At 40.7% G+C, this 22,932-nt stretch overlaps 1 protein-coding gene across 1 annotated transcript in view; it reads left to right on the forward strand.

The window, feature by feature from the left end:
- Positions 1-22,932, forward strand: part of AMPH (amphiphysin) — a 251,669-nt gene that overhangs the window by 184,722 nt on the left and 44,015 nt on the right. The window contains exons 12-14 of the mRNA XM_047097205.1: positions 15,477-15,593; positions 19,229-19,252; positions 21,999-22,022. Coding sequence (XP_046953161.1) covers positions 15,477-15,593; positions 19,229-19,252; positions 21,999-22,022 — 165 coding nt within the window. The remainder of the gene's footprint in view (positions 1-15,476; positions 15,594-19,228; positions 19,253-21,998; positions 22,023-22,932) is intronic.

Genomic DNA, 22,932 nt, shown 5'->3' on the forward strand with positions numbered 1-22,932 from the left:
TTCCTTAGAAAGTTAGTATGTTGTGCGTCACCTCATTAGAGCGTCTTCAGGATCCTATAAATGTAGGTAGGCACACGCAGCAAAGACGGCAATAGGAGAACTTTGACGAGTCCAGGTCATGGGTAAATGGATCTTCGTTGTACTGTTTCTTTTTTTAAGTTTATTTATTTATTTATTTTGAAAGAGACAGAGACCACTCGAGTGGAGGAGAGGCAGAGAGAGAGAGAGAAGCCTAAGCAGGCTCAATGTGGGTCTCGAACACCTGAACTGTGAGATCATGACCTGAGCCGAAATCAACAGGTGCTTAACCAACTGAGCCACCCAGGCGCCCCTCATTGTACTATTCTTTTAACGTCTTATATAGTTAAAGCTGTAGAACAAATACTTGACAATGTCCTATGAAATGGTTGAATGATGACTGCAAATTCTGAGACTGCAAATATAAAGCTCTTGAGCCCGGTCAGGATACTATAGTTAACTACCATTTTTCCCAGTAACTGCTGCGTATGCATCTGTAGTGGTCTTACCATAGGCTTCCAGTTATAAAGTTCAGTTTCCTGAGGACGCCTACTCACTTGCACACTTTCTTTCTCTCAAAAGAAATAAACATTTAAAAATTTTTTTCTTAGGCCGCTGCGTTCATCATTACCAACGAAATGCAAAAGCTTTACTCACTGGTAGAAATTGTCAGCTATGTTGTGACCCTTCAATAAAAGACATATCTATTACCTGAAAAATAACCCCCAACTGGCCTCGTTCCTAAAAACTTTATTTAACCTTTCTGTCTTAAGTTTGTTATCTGACCTCCCCGGACTTATTGGGAAGTAATAAGTGTCCTGCCTAATATTTAGAATATAATGAAAATGTCCTTAAGATATGTTTAATGAAAGAATAAAAAATTAAAAAAAAAAAACTCTTTGGAAGAAATAGTACCAAGGACTTTATCTGGCTCACTGAAATATTGTGTTATCATTAAGAAATCGGGGTGCCTGGGTGGCTCAGTTGGTTAAGCATCCGACTTTGACTCGGGTCATGATCTCACGGTTCATGGGTTTGAGCCCCACATTGGGCTCTGTGCTGACAGCTCAGAGCCTGGAGCCTGCTTCGGATTCTGTGTCTCCCTCTCTCTCTGCCCCTCCCCCACTCATTCTCTTTCTCTCTCAAAAAAAAAAAAATAAACATTAAACAAATTTAAAAAATTGTGTGTGTGTGTGTCTGTGTGTGTGTGTGTGTGTGTCTGTCTATCCATCTGTCTGTCTGCATGCACCCACGGGAATGGCTTAGAGATTGCTCTACTTATAAATTTTTGTGTCTGTAGCTATATATTGAAATCTCTGTTATCTGATATGCTTATAAGAGTAATGTCATAAAGGATGCATGGTTAACCCAAAACACTAGTAAATTCCAGAGAAGCAAAAAGCAAAAGTTTAAAATTGTAGTTCTATTTCTCAGCAAAAACCACTGTTACTAATGTAGTTTTTGTAATGCCACAATTTTATTCTCTTCAAACAGTGACAGAAAGGTATATTTTTTTTGGAAATTTGATCATTTTATATCAGTTTTATAACCTATGGGTTTTTTTTTTACTACAAATATAACAAAGATATTTTCGTGTCAATTTAAGATACATCTCACCATTTTAAATAACAACAGATCCCTGTATCATGAGGTTGTACCATAGTAGGTTTAACTAATCTCCTGTTGTTAGAGTATTTTCTTCTGTTAATCAGTTTCATTGATTTCTGACCAACATACAGTTAACGGCACATATTTAAAGCATACTTTTTGATAAGTTTTGAAATATGTGTGCACCCATGAAACCATCACCAGGATCAAGGTAGTGACTATATCTCTCACCCCCAAAGTTTCTTCGTGTCGGTAATCCTTTCTGTTCCTGTCCACATGCTGTACCCTCCAGGCAAACACTCATCTTTCTGTCACCATACACAAGTTTGAATCTCCTAGAATTTTGTATAGATGGAATCACCCAGTGTGCACCTTTTTTGGTCTGGCTTGTACCGTTCTGCATAATTATTATGAGGTTCATCCATTTTGTAGCAGGTATCAGCAGTTTATTCCTTCTTATTACCGAGTAATACTTCATTGTATGGACACATCAGGGTTTGTTTGGTTTTTTTTTCATCCATTAATGGATATTTGGGTAGTTTCTAATTTGGGGCTATTTTTTCTAATGTTTATTTATTTGAGAGAGAGAGAGAGCGCAAGCATGAGTGGAGGAGAGGCAGAGAGAGAGGGAGACACAGAATCTGAAGCAGGCTCCAGGCTCTGAGCTGTTGCAGTGCAGGGCTCAAACCCGCGAACCTCCAAGATCACGATGTAAGCCAAAGTCAGACGCTTAGCTGGCTGAGCTACCCAGGTGCCCCTCATTTTGGGGTATTGTAAGTAAAGATGCTGTGAACATTTGTATACAAATGTTCTTTGTGCACATGCTTTCATTTCTCTTCAGTAAATCTCTATTAACTGGCTGGATCATTTGGTAGGAGTAAGTTTAACTTATTAAGAAACTGCCAGACTTTTCTTTTTTTAATTTTTTTAAATCTTTATTTATTTTTGAGAGAGAGAGACAGAGCATGAGTGGGGGAGGAACAGAGAGAGAGGGAGACACAGAATTTGAAGCAGGCTCCAGGCTCCGAGCCATAAGGACAGAACCCAACATGGGACTCAAACTCACAAACCGTGAGATCATGACCTGAGTCAAAGTCGGATGTTCAACCGACTGAGCCACCCAGGTGCCCCAGAAACTGCCAGACTTTTCTAAGTGATTATACTATTTGTGTTTCCACCCACATTGAAAAAGAATTTCAGTACCTCCACATCTTTGCCAACACTTGGTATGGTTAGTCTTTTTAATTTTAGCCTTGATGGTAAGTATATAGTGTTATTTTGTTGTGATTTAGTTTGCATCTCCCTAATGGCTAATGATGTTAGGCATCTTTTTATGTACTCATTTGACATTTTTCCCCCCAGCTCTATTGGGGTATAACTGACAAATAACAATTGTATACATTTAAAGTATATAACTTGATGTTTTAACATATGTATGCATTGTGAAGTGATCTCCCCAAACCAGCCAATTAATATATCTATCCCTTCACATAGCTACTCTCTTTTATTGTTGTTGTTGTTGTTGATGATGATGATGATGTCAGAACACTTAATATCTATCCTCCTGGCAAATTTCAAGTGTATAATACACTATTTTTGCTTACAGTCACCATGCTGAACATTAGATCTCTAGGACTTGCAGAACTGAAACTTTATACATACCCCTTGACTAACATCTCCCCGTCTCCCCTCCCCTGAGGCCCTGGAAAAAACCATTCTACTCTCTGCTTCCATGGTTTTGACTGTTTTCGATTCCACATGTGAGATCATTTCTCTTTCTGTGTCTTGCTTATTTCACTTAGCATAGCAACTTCTGCACAGCAAAGCAAACAATCAACAGAGTTAAAAGGCAATGTAGGGAATGGGAGAAAATATTTGCAAATCATGTATCAGATAAGGGGTTAATATCCAGAATATATAAGGGACTCATACTACTCAATAGCAAAAAAAAAAATCAAGTAGTTGGATTAAAAAAATGGACAAGGGACCCGAATGGACATTTCTCCGAAGAAGATGTACAGATTGCCAGCAGACACAGGAAAAGGTGCTCAACACCACTAACCGTCAGAGAAATGTACTTCAGAATCACAATGAGATATCACCTCACACCTGTTAGAATGGCTACTATGAAAAAGACAAATAACAGTTGTTGGTGAGGACGTGGAGAACAGGGAATCCTTGTACACTGTTGATGGGATTGTAAATTGGTAGAACCACTATGGAAAACAATATGGAGGTTCCTCAGAAAATTAAAAATAGAACTACCTTACTATACAGCAACCCCACTTCTGGGTATTGAAATGAAACCAGCATCTCAAAGAGCTGTCTGCACTCCTGTGTTCACTACAGCAGTATTCACAATAGACAATCCATGGAAACAACCTAAATGTCCATGGCGGGGGGCACCTGGGTGGCTCAGTTGGTTGAGTGCCTGACTTCGGCTCAGCTCATGATCTCATGGTTTGTGACTTTGGGCCCCATGTCAGGCTCTTGTGCTGACAGCTCAGAGTCTGGAGCCTGCTTTGGATACTGTGTCTCCCTCTCTCTCTGCCTTCCTCTGCTCATGCTCTCTCTCTCTCTCTCTCTCTGTCTCTCAAAAATAAACATTAAATGTCTATCAGTGGATGAATGAGTAAAGAAAATGAGGTATATAAACACAATGGAATATTATTTGGTCTCAGAAAAAGTAAATCCTGCCATTTCTGACAACATGGATGAGTCTAGAGGACATTATGACATATTACTATGACATTAGTATATCCTCATTGGTGTCTGTGAAAAACTTTTGCTGATGTATTCACTTACTTGATGGAGTCTTGAGAGTCCTTTGTATGTTCTGGATACAAGCCTTTTATCAGATGCATGATTTGCAAATATTTTCTTCCAGCGTGTAGCTTATCTTGTCATTCTGTTAGTGCTTTTTAGAAGAGTAGAAGTTTTTTTATTTTGATGAGGTCCAATTTATCCAATTTATTTATTTTTTAAGAATTAGGCATTTCACATCACATCTAAAAAAAAATCTATGCCTAACCCAAGGTCACAAAGATTTTCTCCTGTGTGTCCTTCTAGAAGTTTTACAGTTTTAGGTGTTACACTTAGGGTCTGTGACAAATTTGGAATTTTTAAATGTGTGCAAAGTATGGGTTGAAGTTCATTTCTTTACAGTTGAAATGTGATTGTTGAAAAGTCTATCCTTATTCTACTGAATTGCCTTTGTACCTTTGTGGTTCTCTTTCTGAACTCTGTGATTTTTTATTGATCCATTTGCCTAACTTTTATGCCAGTACCGTGTTAATCTTGATTACTGTCACTTTATACTGTCTTGAAATCAGATGAGGTTAGTCCCTCAGCGTTGTTATTTTTCACAGTTGTTTTGGGTGTTCTAGGTCCTCTGAATCTCCACATGAATTTTAGAATCAATATGTAAGTTTCTACAAAACACCTTCTGGGATATTTTATTAGATTCCTAGGGCTGTTTTAGCAAAGAAGCATAAACTGAGTGGCTTATAACAACAGACTTTTATTCTCTCACAGTTTTGGAGGCTAGACGTCTGAGATCAAGGTCATGATTGAGTCTGAGATCAGCAGGCTATGCTTCTTCTGAAGACTCTAGGGTCCTTCTTTGCTCCTCTCTCCTTCTGGTGGTTGCTGGCAGTCCTTGGCATGTAGATACATCATTCCAATCTCTGCCTCTGTCATCACACTGTGTTTTCCTTATGTGTCTGTGTGCTCTGTATCTTCACATACCTTTGTGTTTATGTATCCAAATTTCCCTGTTTTTATAAGGTCACAAGTCATTGCATTAAGGCCCATCCTAATTCAGTATGACCACATCTAAATTCCATTACATCTGCAAACGTCCTATTGCCAAATAAGGTCACATTCACAGGTTCCTTATAATCATGAACTTTGGCGGGGGGGTGGGGTGCACAGTATTCAGCCCAGTACAGATACTGACTGGCATTGCATTGAATATGTAGATCAGTTTGGGCAGCACTGACATCTTAATAATAATGAGCTCTGTGGTTTTTCATACTCATATATCAATAAAACCAGTTTTTGTATATTAATGCTGTATCCTGCAGCCTTGCTAAACTCAGTATTAGTTCCTATAGCTTTTTTATAGATTTCCTTGGATTTTTCTATATAAGTGATCATATCTTCTGTGAATTAACAGTTTTACTTTTTTCTTTTTGATCTGGATGCCTTTTATTGCTTTTTTCTGCCTTTATTTTAGTGTTTAGTACTGCCAGTATATTGTTGAGTACAAGTGTTGAGACGGCCATCCTTGTCTCAATCTTAGGGGAAAAGCTCCTAGTCTTGTGTTATTAAACATGACGATAGTTGTATGTTTTTGTAGATACCCTTATCAGGTTGAGGAAGTTGCCTATGTTTCCTACTTTGTTGAGAGTTTTGAACAGGAGTGGATATGGATTTTTTCAAATACTTTTTCTGCATCTGTCAAGATGATCGTATGAGTTTTCTTTTTTAGTTTGTTAATATGGTGACTTACATTCATTCATTGGTTTTCAAATGGTACATCAATCACACATTCCTGAGGATAAACCTCATTTGGTTATGATGCAGTTTATTAATATATATTTCTTCATCCAGTTTGCTAAAGCTTTTTCTAGCATTTTTGCATCTATGCTGATGAGGAACATGAGTCCATAGGGCATTGTTTTTAATAATGTCATTTTCTGGGGCACCTGGGTGGCTCAGTTGATTGACTTCATCTCCGTGATGATCTTGTGGTTTGAGAGTTCCAGCCCTACATTGTGCTTGCTGCTATTAGCACAGAGCCCCCTTCGGTCCCCCTCTCTCTGCCCCTCCCCTGCTTGCACTCTGTCTCTGAAAATAAATAAACATTTAAAGTAAAAAAAAAAGTTGGGATGCTTGGGTGGCTCAGTCAGTTAAGTGTCCAGCTTTGGCTCAGGTCATGATCTCGTGGTTTGTGAGTTTGAGCCCCATGTCCTGCTCTGTGCTCACAGCTCGGAGCCTGGGGCCTGCTTTGGATTCTGTGTCTTCTTCTCTCTTTGCCCCTACCCCACTTGTTCTCTCCCCACCCCCCTCTCAAAAATAAATAAGTGTAAAAAAATTTTTTTAGGTAAAAATAAAGTAATTTTCTTACTTTAGCACCAGGGTAATGCTTTCCCCATAGAATAAGTTGGGAAGTTGTTCACTCCTCTTCGATTTTGTAGAATTGGTATTTTTTTCTTATTTAACTCTTTGGTAGAATTCACCAGAGGAGCCATTTGGGCCTGCAGGGTTGTTTTTGTTTTTGTTTTTGTTTTCTCTTAAAAAAAATTTTTTTTAATTTGAATATAGTTGACACACAATGTTAACCTTAGTTCCAGGTATGCAACATAGTGATTCAAGTTCTCTATATGCCACAGTTTGTATTTCTCAAGAAATCTGTCTCTCTCATCTAAATTGTTAAATGTATTGGAATAAAGTGGTTTAAAATACTTCCTTATTTTTTTTTAAATATCTGCTAATGCCCCCTCTCTCATTCCGGATATTGGTAATTAGTGCCCTCTCTGTCCCTCCCCTTGATCAGTCTGGCTAGAAGTTTATCAATTTTATTAATCTTCTCAAAGCACTTGGTTTTGGTTTTATTGGTATTCTCTCAAGCTCTCTCTCTCTCTCTGTCATTCTCTATTTAATTAATTTCTACTCTGATCTGCATAATTTTCCCCATTTCTATTTAGAATTTTATTTGCTCTGTGTCTTTTTTTTCCTAGTTTGCAGGGTAGAAGCTGAAGTTACTAATTTGAGACCTTCCTTCTTTTCTTTTTTTTAAAACTTTATTTTTTAAAATTTACCTCCAAATTAGTTAGCATATAGTGAAGCAATGATTTCAGGAGTAGATTCCTTAATGCCCCCTACCCATTTAGCCCATCCCCCCTCCCACAACCCCTCCAGCAACCCTCAGTTTGTTCTCCATATTTATGAGTCTCTTCTGTTTTGTCCCCCTCCCTGTTTTTATATTATTTTTGCTTCCCTTCCCTTATGTTCATCTGTTTTGTCTCTTAGAGCCCTCATATGAGTGAAGTCATATGATTTTTGTCTTTCTCTGACTAATTTCACTTAGCATAATACCCTCCACTTCATCCACGTAGTTGCAAATGGCAAGATTTCATTCTTTCTGACTGCCGAGTAATACTCCATTGTATATATACACCACATTTTCTTTATCCGTGCATCCTTCGATGGACATTTGGGCTCTTTCCATACTTTGGCTATTGTTGATAGTGCTGCTATAAACATGGGGGTGCATGTGTCCCTTCGAAACAGCATACCTGTATCCCTTGGATAAATGCCTAGTAGTGCAATTGCTGGGTTGTAGGGTAGTTCTATTTTTAATTTTTTGAGGAACTTCCATACTGTTTTCCAGAGTGGCTGCACCAGCTTGCATTCCCACCAACAATGCAAAGGAGATCCTCTTTCTCCGCATCCTCGCCGACATCTTTTGTTGCCTGAATTGTTAATGTTAGCCATTCTGACAGGTGTGAGGTGGTATCTCATTGTGGTTTTGATTTGTATTTCCCTGATGATGAGTGATGTGGAGCATTTTTTCATGTGTCGGTTGGCCATCTGAATGTCTTCTTTGGAGAAGTGTCTATTTATGTCTTTTGCCCATTTCTTCACTGGATTATTTGTTTTTTGGGTGTTGAGTTTGATAAGTTCTTTGTAGATTTTGAATACTAACCCTTTATCTGATATGTCATTTGCAAATATCTTCTCCCATTCTGTCGGTTGCCTTTTAGTTTTGCTGATTGTTTCCTTTGCTGTGCAGAAGCTTTTTATTTTGATGAGGTCCCAGGAGTTCATTTTTGCTTTTGTTTCCCTTGCCTCTGGAGACATGTTGAGTAAGAAGTTGGTGCGGGCAAGATCAGAGAGGTTTTTGCCTGCTTTCTCCTCGAGGATTTTGATGGCTTCCTGTCTTACATTGAGGTCTTTCATCCATTTTGAGTTTATTTTTGTGTATGGTTTAAGAAAGTGGTCCAGGTTCATTCTTCTGCATGTTCCTATCCAGTTTTCCCAGCACCACTTGCAGAAGAGACTGTCTTTATTCCATTGGATATTCTTCCTGCTTTGTCAAAGATTAGTTGGCCATATGTTTGTGGGTCCATTTCTGGGTTCTCTGTTCTATTCCATTGATCTGTCTGTTCTTGTGCCAGTACCATACTGTGTTGATGATTACAGCTTTATAGTATAGCTTGAAGTCTGGGATTGTGATACCTCCTGCTTTGGTTTTCTTTTTCAAGATTGCTTTGGCTATTCGGGGTCTTTTCTGGTTCCATGCAAATTTTAGGATTGTTTGTTCTAGCTCTGTGAAGAACGTTGGTGTTACTTTGACAGGGATTGCATTGAATATGTAGATTGCTTTGGGTAGTATCGACATTTTAACAATATTTGTTCTTCCTATCCAGGAGCATGGAATCTTTTTCCATTTCTTTGTGTCTTCTTCAATTTCTTTCATAAACTTTCTATAGTTTTCAGTGTATAGATTTTTCACCTCTTTGGTTAGATTTATTCCTAGGTATTTTATCATTTTGGTGCAACTGTAAATGGGATCGATTCCTTGATTTCTCTCTGTCGCTTCATTGTTGGTGTATAGGAATGCAACCAATTTCTGTGTGTTGATTTTTTATCTTGCAACTTTGCTGAATCATGTATCAGTTCTAGCAGTTTTTTGGTGGAATCTTTTGGGTTTTCCACGTAGAGTATGATGTCATCTGTGAAGAGTGAAAGTTTGACCTCCTCCTGGCCAATTTGGATGCCTTTTATTTATTTGTGTTGTCTGATTGCAGAGGCTAAGACTTCCAATATTATGTTGAGTAACAGTGGCGAGAGTGGACATCCCTGTCTTGTTCCTGACCTTAGGGGGAAAGCTCTCAGTTTTTCCCCATTGAGGATGATATTAGCGTTGGGTTGTTCATATATGGCTTTTATGATCTCGAGGCATGCTCCTTCTATCCCTACTTTCTTGAGGGTTTTTATCAAGAAATGTTGTTATATTTTGTCAAATGCTTTCTCTGCATCTATTGAGAGGATCATATGGTTCTTGTCCTTTCTTTTATTGATGTGATGAATCACATTAATTGTTCTGCAGATATTGAACCAGCCCTGCATCCCAGGTATAAATCCTACTTGGTCATGGTGAATAATTTTTTTAATGTATTGTTGGATCCGGTTGGCTAATATCTTGTTGAGGATTTTTGCATCCATGTTCATCAGGGAAATTGGTCTGTAGTTCTCCTTTTTAGTGGGGTCTCTGTCTGGTCTTGGAATCAAGATAATGCTGGCTTCATAGAAAGAGTTTGGAAGTTTTCCTTCCATTTCTACTTTTTGGAACAGTTTCAAGAGATTAGGTGTTAACTGTTCCTTAATTGTTTGGTAGAATACCCCTGGAAAGCCATCTGGTCCTGGACTCTTGTTTTTTGGCAGATTTTTTTATTACTAATTTGATTTCCTTACTGGTTATGGGTCTGTTCAAATTTTCTATTTCTTCCTGTTTCAGTTTGGGTAGTGTATATGTTTCTAGGTTTTCCTTCTTTTCTTATATAGGGATTCAGTGCTATAAATTTTCCCTAAATCCTATTACAGCAGCATCTCACAAATTTTGGTATGTTGTCTTTATATTTTTTATTTTTATTTATTTTTTTAAAGTTCAGTTTTATTTGGGGTGCCTGGGTTGCTCAGTTGGTTAAGCATCTGACTTTGGCTCAGGTCATGATCTCACGGTTCGTGAGTTCAAGCCCTACATTGGGCTCTGTGGTGACAATGCAGAGCCTGCTTGGGATATTCTTTCTCTCTGCCCCTGTCCCCCCACTCTCTCTCTCTCTCTCTCTCTCTCTCTCTCTCTCTCTGTCTCTCTCTCTCCCTTTCTCTAAATAAATAAACTTAAAAAAATAATAAAGTTCACTTTTATTTACTTTGAGAGAGAGATAGAAAGCAAGTGGTGGTTCAGAGAGAAAGGGAGCCAGAATCCCAAGCAGGCTGCTGTCAGTGCAGAGCCTGATGCAGGCCTCAAACTCATGAACCATGAGATCGTGACCTGAACTGAAGTCAAGAGTCAGTGCTTAAGCCACCCAGGTGCACCTGTTGTCTTTATTTTCATTCAACTCAAACTGCTTTCTAATTTCCACGTTGATTTCTTCTTTCTTCTGATGTTTTTCTTTTCATTTCTTTCATTGAGTTATTTAGAATGTTATTTTTGTCCACATATTTGTGGATTTTTCTAGAGATAATTCTCTTACTGATTTGAAACTTGATTCCATTGTCGTCAGCATACTTTGTATGACTTGGATGTTTTTTAAGTTTATTGAGACCGGTTTTAAGTTTATTGAGACCTGTTTAATAGAACATTGTCTATTATGTTCTGTGTTTGACATGCACTTGAAAAGAATTTGTATCGTGCTGCCGTATGGAGTGTTTTATAAGTGTAAATCAGGTCAAATTGGGTCTTGGTGTTTTCTGTATTTTCTATAACCTTGCTGATTTTCTCTCTGCTTCTTTCAGTTGTTGAAAGAGGGCTGTTGAAATCTTCCCTACAAAATTGTGCATTTTAAAATTTCTTGATGCTGTGTTTCTGATTCTTGCTTCATGTATCTTGACACTTTCTGATTGAATCCATAAATGTTTAGAATTAACATCTTTTTACATTAGGAGATGACCTCCTTTATCCATAATAATGTTCTCTTATTTGCAGTCTGCTTTGTTTGACATTAATATAACTATTCCAGCTGTCTTTTGGTTAGGTTGGCATAATTCATCTTTTTTCTTCCTTTTACTTTCAACTTGTTTGTGTCTCTGTATTTTAAATCTGTTTCTTATAGGCAGTATCTAGTTTAGACTTGCTTTTTTAATCTAAGCTGATAACCTTTGTATTTCATTAAACTGTTTAGACCATTTTCATTCAAGGTAGTTATTCATATGGTGACGTTTCAATCTGGCACCTTGATGTTTTTTTTTTCTATTGAGCCATCAGTTTTAACCCTTTTTCCTCTTTTTTCTGTCTTCTTTTAGATTAATTGATTATTTTTATTACTCTCTTATTTCTTTTGTTTATTAGTGATAACTTGTTTTGGTATTTTAGTGGTTGCTTTAGGGCTTAAAGTACATGTTTTAATTTATTAAAAAGTCTGCCTTCAAATAGTGGTATATTTCAGGTCTAGCATAAGAATCCCATAATTGTATACTTACATTTCCCCTCTTCTGGTTTTGTACTGTTTTGTCTGTTTTGTCAAATAGAATTTATTTTTTAACGTAAAGTCACTTCATGTTACTTTGTGATTATCTTTGCTTAAGCAGTCAGTTATCTTTTAAGGAGATTTAAATAATGACTAAAGTCATGTATACTTACCTACATAGTTATCATTTCTCATTCCTTTGGAGCCTGTCATTCCTTTGTGTACATCCATACTTCCATCTAGATCCATATTTCCATGTAGCATCATTTCATGCCTGAAAAATGTCTTTTCACATTAGTTGTGTTGATTGGATGGTGATGGGTTCTTTCTGCTTTTGTATGTATGAAAAAATAGTCACCTCATTTTTTCTCTCTTTTTTTAAAAATTTTTATTTATTTTTGGAAGACAGAATGTGAGCAGGGAAGGGCAGAGAGAGAAGGAGACAGAATCCAAGGCAGGCTCCAGGCTCTGAGCTGTCAGCACAGAACCTGATGTGGGGCTCATACTCACAGACAGTGACATCTGACCTGAGCCGAAGTTGGACGCTTAACCGACCGAGCCACCCAAGTGCCCCACATTTTTGGTCTTTTTTTTTTTTATGTTTTCGGGGCACTTGGGTGGCTCAGTCTGTTAAGTGTCAGACTCTTGATTTTGGCTCAGGTCATGAAATCGTGGTTTGTGAGTTCAAGCCCCATGTCGGGCTCTGTGCTGACAGTGTGGAAACTCCTTGGGATTCTTTCTCTCCCTCTCTCTCTGCCCCTTCCCCTGCTTGTGCTCTCTCTCAAATAAATATTTAAAAATGAAAACATAAAAATATTTTCAAGGGGCACAGAATTCTAAGTTTCTTTCTGTACTTCAAAGATACTGCCTCAACATCTTTTTGCTTGCATTAATTCTGGTGCTAAAAAATGCTATTATTCCTAGGTTGTCCCTGTGTTCAGTAACATGTCTTACCCTGCCCCCCCCCCACCCCGGCCACTTGTAAGAATTCCTCTTTAACACTGCTTTTGAGGAATTTAGTTATGGTGGGTCCAGGTGTGTTCCCTGTGGCTCCCATCCTCCTTGACCAGTGGTTCCCCGAAGCTTGTACGTTGCACAGTGAGTGGCAAGAATACAAAAAAGCAAGTCACCCACACAAACATTTCAAGCCTTCATTTGTGTGACATTTACTAACATCCATTGACTAAAGCATGACAGATAGTCAACCCCAAGTCAAGGGATAAGGCAGTAAACTCCATCTGTAGGGAGGCCATGGCAAGACTAGGCATAGGATTATGGTCAAATTGTCTACCTAGAGTGGAAGAAGTTCAGTACTTTGGTTATAAACTTAGATGTCCCTAGCAGAAGACACTTCCTGAAGATTATTATCACTGGTAAGATCTTCCCTTTGGGTATTTTCCCCCTGTGGTTTACACATGTAGTCTCTTTTCTTAGGATCACATTCTGGGTCTAGACTTTTAATGGGAACGCGGTACTTAAGCTCTGGCTTCCAAAAGTTTACGAATGTCGACACCACATCAGATCTGCTCTAATGGTGACTCAGGTATAAGGAATGACAGGAGTTTTCTTTTGTTACGTTAAGGGACATGACATGTCAGTGTGTTTCAACATGTTAATGACAGAGTTGTCATTTTATAAAGGAATGCTGTATCAGCAGGCAACTCCTTTTTTTGCTCTTTTTGTAGTTCTGTCAAACTGGTGTTTGATATGAGTGCCTTAAGGGGTAACTCGCAAGAATTAAGGGTGCAAAACCAAATAGAAATGGAGTCTGAAGTAGCCAGCTGCACCTTTTGAAGACCACCACACTGGTATACAGTCTCATGCCACTTGTCATCCTTGAGCTCTACATTTCCATTCGAGCTTTCATAAGGGGCCCCATTAGGCTCAGAGAGGATTAATGGACAGATTCGTTTGGGCTCACGTTTTAAGAAGAACTTAGAGACTGTCCAGAATTCCTCTGCAGATCCCCATGGTGCCTGTTTGAGAGATGTGAGCCCAGGTCTTAGCAGCAGCCTGGAATAGCACTGGGGTCCAAGGCCTCTGGCTGTTGCAGTCCTGCCTCGGCTGCATTGCATCTGAGGGACCCAAGACAACAGCCCATTCTCCTTATCCCCAGATGGAGGAATGATGCCATTTATCCCTTGGTTTTTGTAAGGATTAGACCGTGCAGGCAAAATGAAGTCTGGGGGATCTAGGAAGGTCATTCTTTGAAGGCAATAATAGTGTTGTAGCGTTGTATCATTAGACTTCAGCGAAGTGCCCTAACCTGAGTTAATATTTATATGCACGAAGCTCTCAGAACAGTGCCTAGCACATTCTAAGTCCATGTAAGTGTTCACAAAATTTTAGACCTATAACTTGTACCAATACAAATGTTGGCAAAAAACAAAACCCATGCAGATTTTGAATAGGGGCCAAAGGAATCAGTTGATGGTTTTGTGATTGTAATTATTAAAGCAAGAGGGATTAGCCTTGTGAAATTTTAAACGTGTAAGAATAATCATGCTGCAAAATAGGTAGCCCAGGACCAATCGCATGGTATTTAAGCAGATTTCCTTCTATAGTGAGTGTGGATATACTGAAAACAATTATCTCTTATGCCCCAAAGCTATTCATACAGCTCTATATATTTTTAAGTTTTATGTCTATGATCAATATTAATTAAAAGAACTCTTGTTCTTTAAAAGCTTTCTCTGAACATTCCTATTCTTTTGTGCTTCATCCATGGTTGTGACCTTTGAGTTTCTAGAGTACAGATGGTCAAAACTGAAGCTTATATCAAACACCAAACACACATTACTTGATTCTGTGGAAACTGACCCAGTTCTGTTCACCGTGATTGTTTATGGGGCTTTATTTCAGCTCTAACCCTTACTGCGTAACTTAAGCCAAGGCTAGGCTAACTTCAAGCCGTGTTATTTTTGTTTTGTATCATGAGACCACAATAAATGAATAAATATTAATGTTCAGTATTATAAATGTGTCGCTATTATAGCAGGACTTTTATCCTGTGTCTTATTTGGCTTACCTGTTTCTAATCAAGGAATGTTATTTTATGGCAAATGTTGGGGGATGTGGTTCTCTCCCTCCCTCTTTCTCTTTCACCTTCCCTCCCTCATACTTACAGTGGAGACCGACAGTAATATGGATGAAGAGTGGTTCATGTGATGACTACATCAAAGGATAGGGTCTCTCTGAGGGGATGAGGCAGGTGGAGGTAGTCAGGGTAGATGGCATCCCTTCCTTTTTACACACTAGCTTCGCAGGGGACCTCACAGCCATGGGCTATGGTGATGGGTCCCAGCCGTGGCCTATTGTATCTGTCTGGTCGTCCGTAATTCTTGACCTGAGATTGCTAAACTAGCAGAGGAGAGTCCTTGGATCTTGATGGCATCAGGATATACCTCTTAGACATTCTCTTTGTTGGCTGGATTCGGAGCTGGATGAAGGACAGAAACCAAAACCTGGGTCGCATTCCTACGCATCTTAGGTTCCAGTTGGCCACAGTCGGTTATTTCCCCCTTCATCACATTTCGCGAGTGACTCTGGGTAAACTATCAGAGCGTGCTTTGGGGATATTCAGTGATGTTAGAGGATTACACGGGGATTATATCATAAAGTCTCATATTCTATCTTGTTCTCCTTTAACAGAATGAAGTCCCTGAGGTGAAGAAAGAGGAGACATTGTTGGATCTGGACTTCGACCCTTTCAAGCCTGAGGTGACACCTGCAGGTTCTGCTGGAGTGACCCACTCACCCATGTCGCAGGTATCCAATGGCGGCTTTGATGTTTGGAGATGACGTTTTCGTGAACTTCAAGGGCAGCAGATGCCTTTCAGACCGCTCTCCATTTCAAGTGACTATTTACTTTTCTTTTGGGTTGACAAACATTTTCTAATGGAAGGAAGGGTAGAAAGAAGACCTTATCCATATCTATCATTCCAAACCTCCTCCTCCCATTCCCTCTCTCTCTACCCATAGAGCTGGGATAACCATACATCCCAAACTGGAATGTATGGTTGCCCAGGAATCCCTTGTCTCAGAGTAATTGTATCATTAGTATCATTTTACACTCAGACCGTTCAGACTTCGATGATACATTTCATGACTTCTCTAAATGAAGCTCTTTCTCTTGGCCCTGGACTTAACCTTCTCACTGTTTCCTCTACGTTCCTTCTCCATGCTTTGGAGATTAAAGCACGTTAGACATAGCCTCGAAATTGTGCCCCAACGGAAATGTTTTCCAGTCTTGGTCACTTTGAACTTGATGACATTGTCTTCCTCCACATTGCAGAAGCTTCCCCTATGGGATCTGGGCTATGGCTTGATGCGGAGCTGGCCTCCCGTACCCAGCTTCCCTTGCTCATCGTCATCATCCTCAACCTTTCCTCACTTCACTAGTGACGGCCACAGCGTTCTCCAGCAGAAGGGCCCGGGAGCGGGGCGCTCTAATGGCTTGTGGATGATTCTTCTGCAGTAGACTTCCTTCATGATTGTCTGTGCCCATGAAAGGAAGTTAACTCAAAATCTGTCTAAGCAGAAATTGTTTGTATCAGTATTTTTGATGTGCTTGGGGCCTCACATTTGAATTTGGGCAAATCCAAAGGTGGCTGGGATATACTTCCTGTGAACTAAGAAAGGTGTATTATAAACTGAGACCTGGCTCAATCTTTTAGTCTTGAAGCCTTCGTGATACCTTACCGTAAACCACTGTCAGCTCAGTATGAACCTCAATAAATAAAGCCTCTCTTTAATCCATGCTTTATTCCAGAATGTGATCGCATTTCTGAAGGCCTCCCTGTTGTAATACAGGAACAATACAAATCTGAGATGTCGGTAAAGCAGGTAATTAAGCAGATCAGATACGAGCCTTTGAAGGTATTTTGCAAAAAAATGGGTCTCTTAGATAAATGTTTCAGAAAGTTCTATTAAATCCCTTTTAGGAGACTCATGGTAGGCATTACAATATTAAAGGCTCCAGGAAGTCCTGCAATTAAAAGAAAAAACCGTTTAGACTTGTTTAACTTAGAGATTCCCAAATGTGTTTGACCACGGAAATCTGTTTGAATGAAAGTTTCTTCACATTCACTTGAATGTTCTCTGAAACATACTTTGGGGAATGCCACCATAGTGATTATCAGCAAGCTTGAGGGTTCTGCCTTGGGGGCCCAGCAAAGCAGAAGATGAATGTACATATCATTCAGAATACTTCCGCGAAAGAGCTTTCTCACTGTGTAGACTTCTTTGTCTACAGGACTTCTCTGCCTCACACTCCAGCGTTCACTGCTCTAGTGGCAGAAGGCAGATTTCTACAGTGAATGTTGTCATGATCAGTGGATGAGATCCCACAGCATGTCTATCTGCGAATTGGATCAAGAGAGAAACCTCTTTTATATCAATCCATGATTAAAAAATTCCACAAATCATGGAACTTTGTGTGGATTTAGGACTAAGAGACTCTTTCATAATTAGAAAAAAAAATGACCGAGGGACGCTTGGTTGGCTCAGTCGGTTAAGCGTCTGATTTTGGTTCAGGTCAGGATCTCATGGTTCGTGGGTTCGAGCCCCGTGTCGGGCTCTGTGCTGCCCGCTCAGGGCCTGGAGCCTGCTTCGAATTCTGTGTCTCCCTCTCTCTGCCCCTCCCCCACTTACACTGTCTCTCTCTACCCCCCAAAAATAAACAAACTTAAGAAAGGTTTTTTTAAATGACCTTGATTAAATCTTCACAAGTCTTTCTTCTGAAGAAAATGTATCACCGCAGTTAGAAAAAGCTGTGTGTGCCCCATGTCCTCCCTCAGGCCAGGTAATAAACCGCCCCGGCTGCCCAGTGGCTCTAATTGAGTCACCTCACTGCAGAGTCATCCTGTGAGCCGGCTCTAATCACATCTCTTCTCCAAGAACAGTCTTAGGCTGAGAGAGCAAAAAAGCACAGAGCCATTAGATTTGTGCGGGCCTTCTTTCCCCTTCGCTCAGAATGATCTCGCTTAACCATCACTTGACCCCACGCTTTAAATGGATGTTCTTGCTGCTGGCAGAACAGCTCACCTTGCGATCTCCACGGTGTCCGCACGAGTTAACGCGTCCTTTCGTGATCCTGAGGACTGAAAAACAAGACGTTTCACTTTGCCGCCTTCCTTTGGAGAAAATACCCCACACCGTCTGCATGAGGCAGGGATATGGGGTAGCTTTTAGGAGCTGTGATTCTTAAGAGGCTGGGAAGCAAGAAAACACAAAGCATGTTAGATGCAGAAGGAGTACACATACAAATAACTGGGGCTTTCCATGCACCCGTTCTGCTCTCCTTTCTTAAGTCCTTCAACAGGTGGGACCTAACCCAGAGAGCAGCCAGGCTGCACAGAGACGCAGGGTGGCTGGGGCGATACAGCCCAGGGGGGGCGGGCTCTCTCAGAACCACAGGACCCCTGTCCTGTAGTACTGAATCCCAGTGAGACATCTGTGACCCCATCTGGAAACCCCCATGTTCTTAGTTTGGGCGTCCCAGGCTCTCTAATTTGCCACTCATTTAGAGATCAAAACAAGTACATAAACACGGATCTGATTCTAGTCACAAAGACAAAGGCAGAAGAGGGTGTGGCATTAGCAGCAATTCTCAATCACAAAGGAGATGAGAGAGGTCTCCCTCACTTTCCCAAACACATGGGCGGAAGTCACTTGAACCATCTGGATTCGCTCCTCAGGATCAATGAGCTTTATAATTAAAATGCCAGTAGTAAGCATATTCATCCATTATGTCTTAGCGGGCACCCTGCTAATTTGCATGATTATTAATTGAGCTGTGTTATCATCTAATTCAGCATATTGAAGAACTACCTTTCTAGGATGGGTTCATTGACCATCAAACTGGTCATAATTCATCCTCTTGAATTTGGAGGGTGGGGGGAGAGGAAGCAGTAGCAATGATTAGATCTGTATTTCCTCAAAGATGTGAGAAACTAAAATCTGGACACCTTGTACTTCAAGTGTGTGTGTGTGTGTGTGTGTGTGTGTGTGTGTGTGTGTGTGAAGTAAACACATTCATCATGTTTCAGATACAGTTTTTACTCCTACAGTGAAAAGCAGATTGACTGGTCTCCTGTGGTTTATTGTAGTAGCCACAAGGCACATTTGACTATTCCAATTTAAATACAATCAAAGTATATAAATTTTAAATTTTGGTTCTCTTACACTAGCACCTCTCAAGCGCTTAATAATACCTGTGACTGGTGGCTACCGCCTTGGACAGCACAGATACGGAACACTGTCATCACCAAAGCAAGTTCTGTTGAACAGTGCTGTACTAAATATTTCAAAAATGTTTTATTTTCAGAACTTCCATCATGTCAGTATTTTTTTACATGCTTGGGATTTGTATACTAACCATATTTTTGTTTGTTTGCTTTCAGACATTGCCCTGGGACCTATGGACGGTAAGAGTATGGAGAGCTCATATTTTGATGTATCTGGAGCCCTAGAAATTTGGAAACCTTATTATATTTTAATTCATCTGTGATGAGAAAAGACCTAACATTTTTTTTAAGTTTATTTTTTTATTTTGAGAGAGAGAGGGAGAACACAAGCAGGAGAGGGGTAGCGAAGAGGAGAGAGAATCCCAAGCAGGCTCCACACTGTCCGTGCAGAGCCGACGTGGGGCTCCGTCTCACGAAGCCTGAGATCATGACCTGAACCCAAATCAAGAATCAGACATTCAACCAACTGAGCCCCCCAGGGGCCCTGAAGACCTAGACATTTTTTAATGATAATGTAGCCCCCTAGAACCATAATCAGCTCCCTGGTGGTTCCAAGCATTACCAGCACCTAGAAACAGTGGCGTGGAAAAGAGTGTCATTGTTCCAGACTCCTAGATAAGCAAGAATCTGTGGTGTTATGCCTTTTTATGCTTCTTCCCGTGGTTATTGGCCACAGGAAATGTTGCGGTTGAGGACGTGCACCTTTTTTATTGCTTTTAAGTAGAATAGAAGAAAATGTGGCTGAGCAAACGTAAGGGACATGCTACTCTGCACCGGGACCCAGTTTCTCACTATTATTTTCAGTAATAATGAAACTTCATCAACAAGATCTTGGGCTTTAGAGCCAGATGGCCCTGGATTTGAATCAAGACTCTACCTCTTACAGCAATATGACTTTGGGCGACTCATGAATTTCTCTCGGCCTCAGTTTTTCTCCTGGCTAAAATAAGGGCAATGTCACCTATGTCAGAGGGCCACGTGAGGATCAAGTAGTTAATGTTTATAGTGTTTAGCCCCACATCTGGTCCATAGCAATAAAAGGTAGCTATTACTGGTAATGGTATGTATTCAGCTAATCTGATGGGCAAAGAGGGGCACTTCCAGAAGTTAGAGTTGGGAAAAAAGACACAAAAGGAACTTCGTGGTGGCAGCATCTGTGCTGGGGAATTAGGAGGGTGGCGGGGAATTAGGAGGGTGGCGGGGAATTAGGAGGGTGGCGGGGAATTAGGAGGGTGGCCATACTCACATGAAGCCTGGTATCCCTGAGGAATAAGGCCTTTGTCTGCCCTATATTGGAAAAGTTCTGGTCAAATGGTCTTCAGAGCTCAACTTGGGTTTCGTGTTTTTCTTCTTTTTTATGTTTTTAAAGTTTATTTTTGAGAGAGAGAGAGAGACAGGGTGTGAGCAGGGGAGGGGCAGAGAGAGAGGGAGAGGGAGAGGGAAACAAAGAATCTGAAGCAGGCTGCAGACTCTGAGCTGTCAGCACAGAGCCTGACGTGGGGCTTGAACTCTGAACTGGGAGATCATGACCTGAGCTGAAGTCGGACACCCTAACCGACTGAGCCACCCAGGCGCCTGGTGTGTTTTTCTTCTTTTTTAGTGAGACAGCGGTAGGAAAGTTTGCTAGATCTTGGTGTTCATGGGTCTAGTCTTCTGAAGTGACATTGCTACTCTCTTCCCCTAAGACAGAAAGTTGACTGCCCCCTTCCCTTCCACAGGAGCGGGTTTATACTGCCCTACTTAGGATCCTTAAAGCATCCTGGAAAGCTCTCAAGAGAAGAGCTAAAATATGTTGACTGAAAACATCTTTTATAGTGAGCTGGCTTTGCTCGTGTAATCACAAAAAGGGATATGTGCACTGCTGTTCAGGACATTTGAATTCTAGCCACAACTCCTTGGTGATTTTCTTGAAGATCAAGAGGACAGTGCCCATGTTTTACTGTTCCAGTATTTCACATCTTCAGTTGGAGTTATAATACATTTTTCCTTCCCCGCCAGGAAGGGTGTGGTGAGGGTGGAGGTATCATCAAAGGGGAGCACTGATTATTTCAGAGGATAAACCTACTAAGAAAAGTAGTGATGACCGGGGTGCCTGGGAGGCTCAGTCAGTTGAGTGTCCGACTTCAGCTCAGGTGATGATCTCACAGCTCGTGAGTTCGAGCCCCATGTCGGGCTCTGTGCTGACAGGTCAGAGCCGGGAGCCTGCTTCGGATTCTGTGTCTCCTCCTCTCTCTGCCCCTCCCCTGTTTGCGTGTGTGCTCTCTCTGTCTCAAAATTTTTTTAAATTAAAAAAAAAGAAAGATGGTGATGGCAACACTGCAGAACAGTAGCTCCTTGGCCATAATTGCTGGCATTCCTTGCTCCCCTCAACCCCTTAGTGTCGCAGACCAGGCTTCCAGTTCGCGGGTGGGGGCGGGGAGGACATGAGGACAATCGCCCAGGCAGTCAGAGCGGTTAGTACCAGACCATCTTCCCCCTGCCTCAGAGGCAGAACCCAGTGTGGGTGGAGTTTGGGGGAAGATCTGTTCTGGTACTGTGACCGAGCATGTGATGCGTGTACTCTTGTGGGTGCTAGAGCTTGATCTTATTCTCATGTTCTTGAGTTTGCTTCTTTATTTGAAAACTTCACAGTTCAGAGTTCTGCTAAAGCAGAAGTCCTGTAATAGCCACGAGGCCTCCTTGCCGACTAGAAAATGACAGAGGCTTTCTTCGGGTTTCAACTGTGTCATCTTAAACAGTATTGCAACAAAACTCACCCCTAGCACAAAACAAATTATAAAAGTTGATCTCAAACCAGTAAAAGCCACAGCTTTCAGGAGAATGTTGACTCTGGACAGCATGGGATGTTAAGGCGCTAGGGAATTTTCTTCTTTTGCCTTATTATTATTATTACTACTGATTATTATTATTCTTTTTACTCATGCAGACAAGCACTGATTTGGTACAGCCGGTAGGTAAATATCCAGGATATTCTGGATTTCTTTTTATATTTACTATGCCTTGTATATGTGGATATTATCTAGAATGAGCTTGTTTTTTTCCTCCATGGCATTGCTAGTTGCAGATTTAACCTTAACCATTTAATTTTAATTTTAATTTTAATACTCTCTACTTTTGTTTAACTGGCGCTACCCTACTGAAGAGCTTTGCATTTCTCATCAAATCCTGCCATGGTCTATTTTATCTTATGTTTGTTTGTTTTTTTTTTCCTTTGCTATTCTGCATACTCTAAAGACTGACTCTTCAAAAAGCCTTTCCCTGTGTAACCTGATCATGGAGGAAACTCCAGACAGTGGGTTGGCCGAAGAAATTCAAAGATCTCAAATTGATCTAGGTGCATTTATTTGGGGCCCTGATGCTAGTACAGAGAGTGTCAGCCAGGAAATTACCCAAGGTGGGTCTCAGGAAGACTCTTCATGTCTCTCTGAAGCAGAGCAGGACATGAGATTGTCCACTGGAATGCTTCCTTCCGCTGACTGGCACACTGTAGCTGACCAGGGCGAGCTTGTCGTGGGGCCAGCCTCTCCGGGTGGAAGTGAACAGCTGTACCCAAAGCCCATGCCTGAGGCTGAATTTGCCACAGCTGCTTATATGGAGATGGAGCGGCCTCATGACTTATCTGACTCAGAGATGGCAGCCACAGAAACTGGTGGCCCGGTCGAAGAAAGTCCAGAAGATGTTGAACAGTCAGAAGAAGAGGAAGAGAAACAGAAGATCGAAGATTCTCTGTGGGCAGGTGTGGAGACATATGAAAAGGTAGACACTGGACCTATTGATCTCAAGGCCCTAGAAGGTACAGAGGAATTTGAAGAGAAAGCATGGGAAAGTGCAGGAAACAGGCTAGTAGATCTCCTTAAGAC

This window comes from Lynx rufus, unplaced genomic scaffold (assembly GCF_022079265.1).
Source record: "Lynx rufus isolate CCGP_SWC_20201006 ecotype Redwood Valley unplaced genomic scaffold, mLynRuf1.p SCAF_4, whole genome shotgun sequence".
Classification (NCBI taxonomy): domain Eukaryota; kingdom Metazoa; phylum Chordata; class Mammalia; order Carnivora; family Felidae; genus Lynx; species Lynx rufus.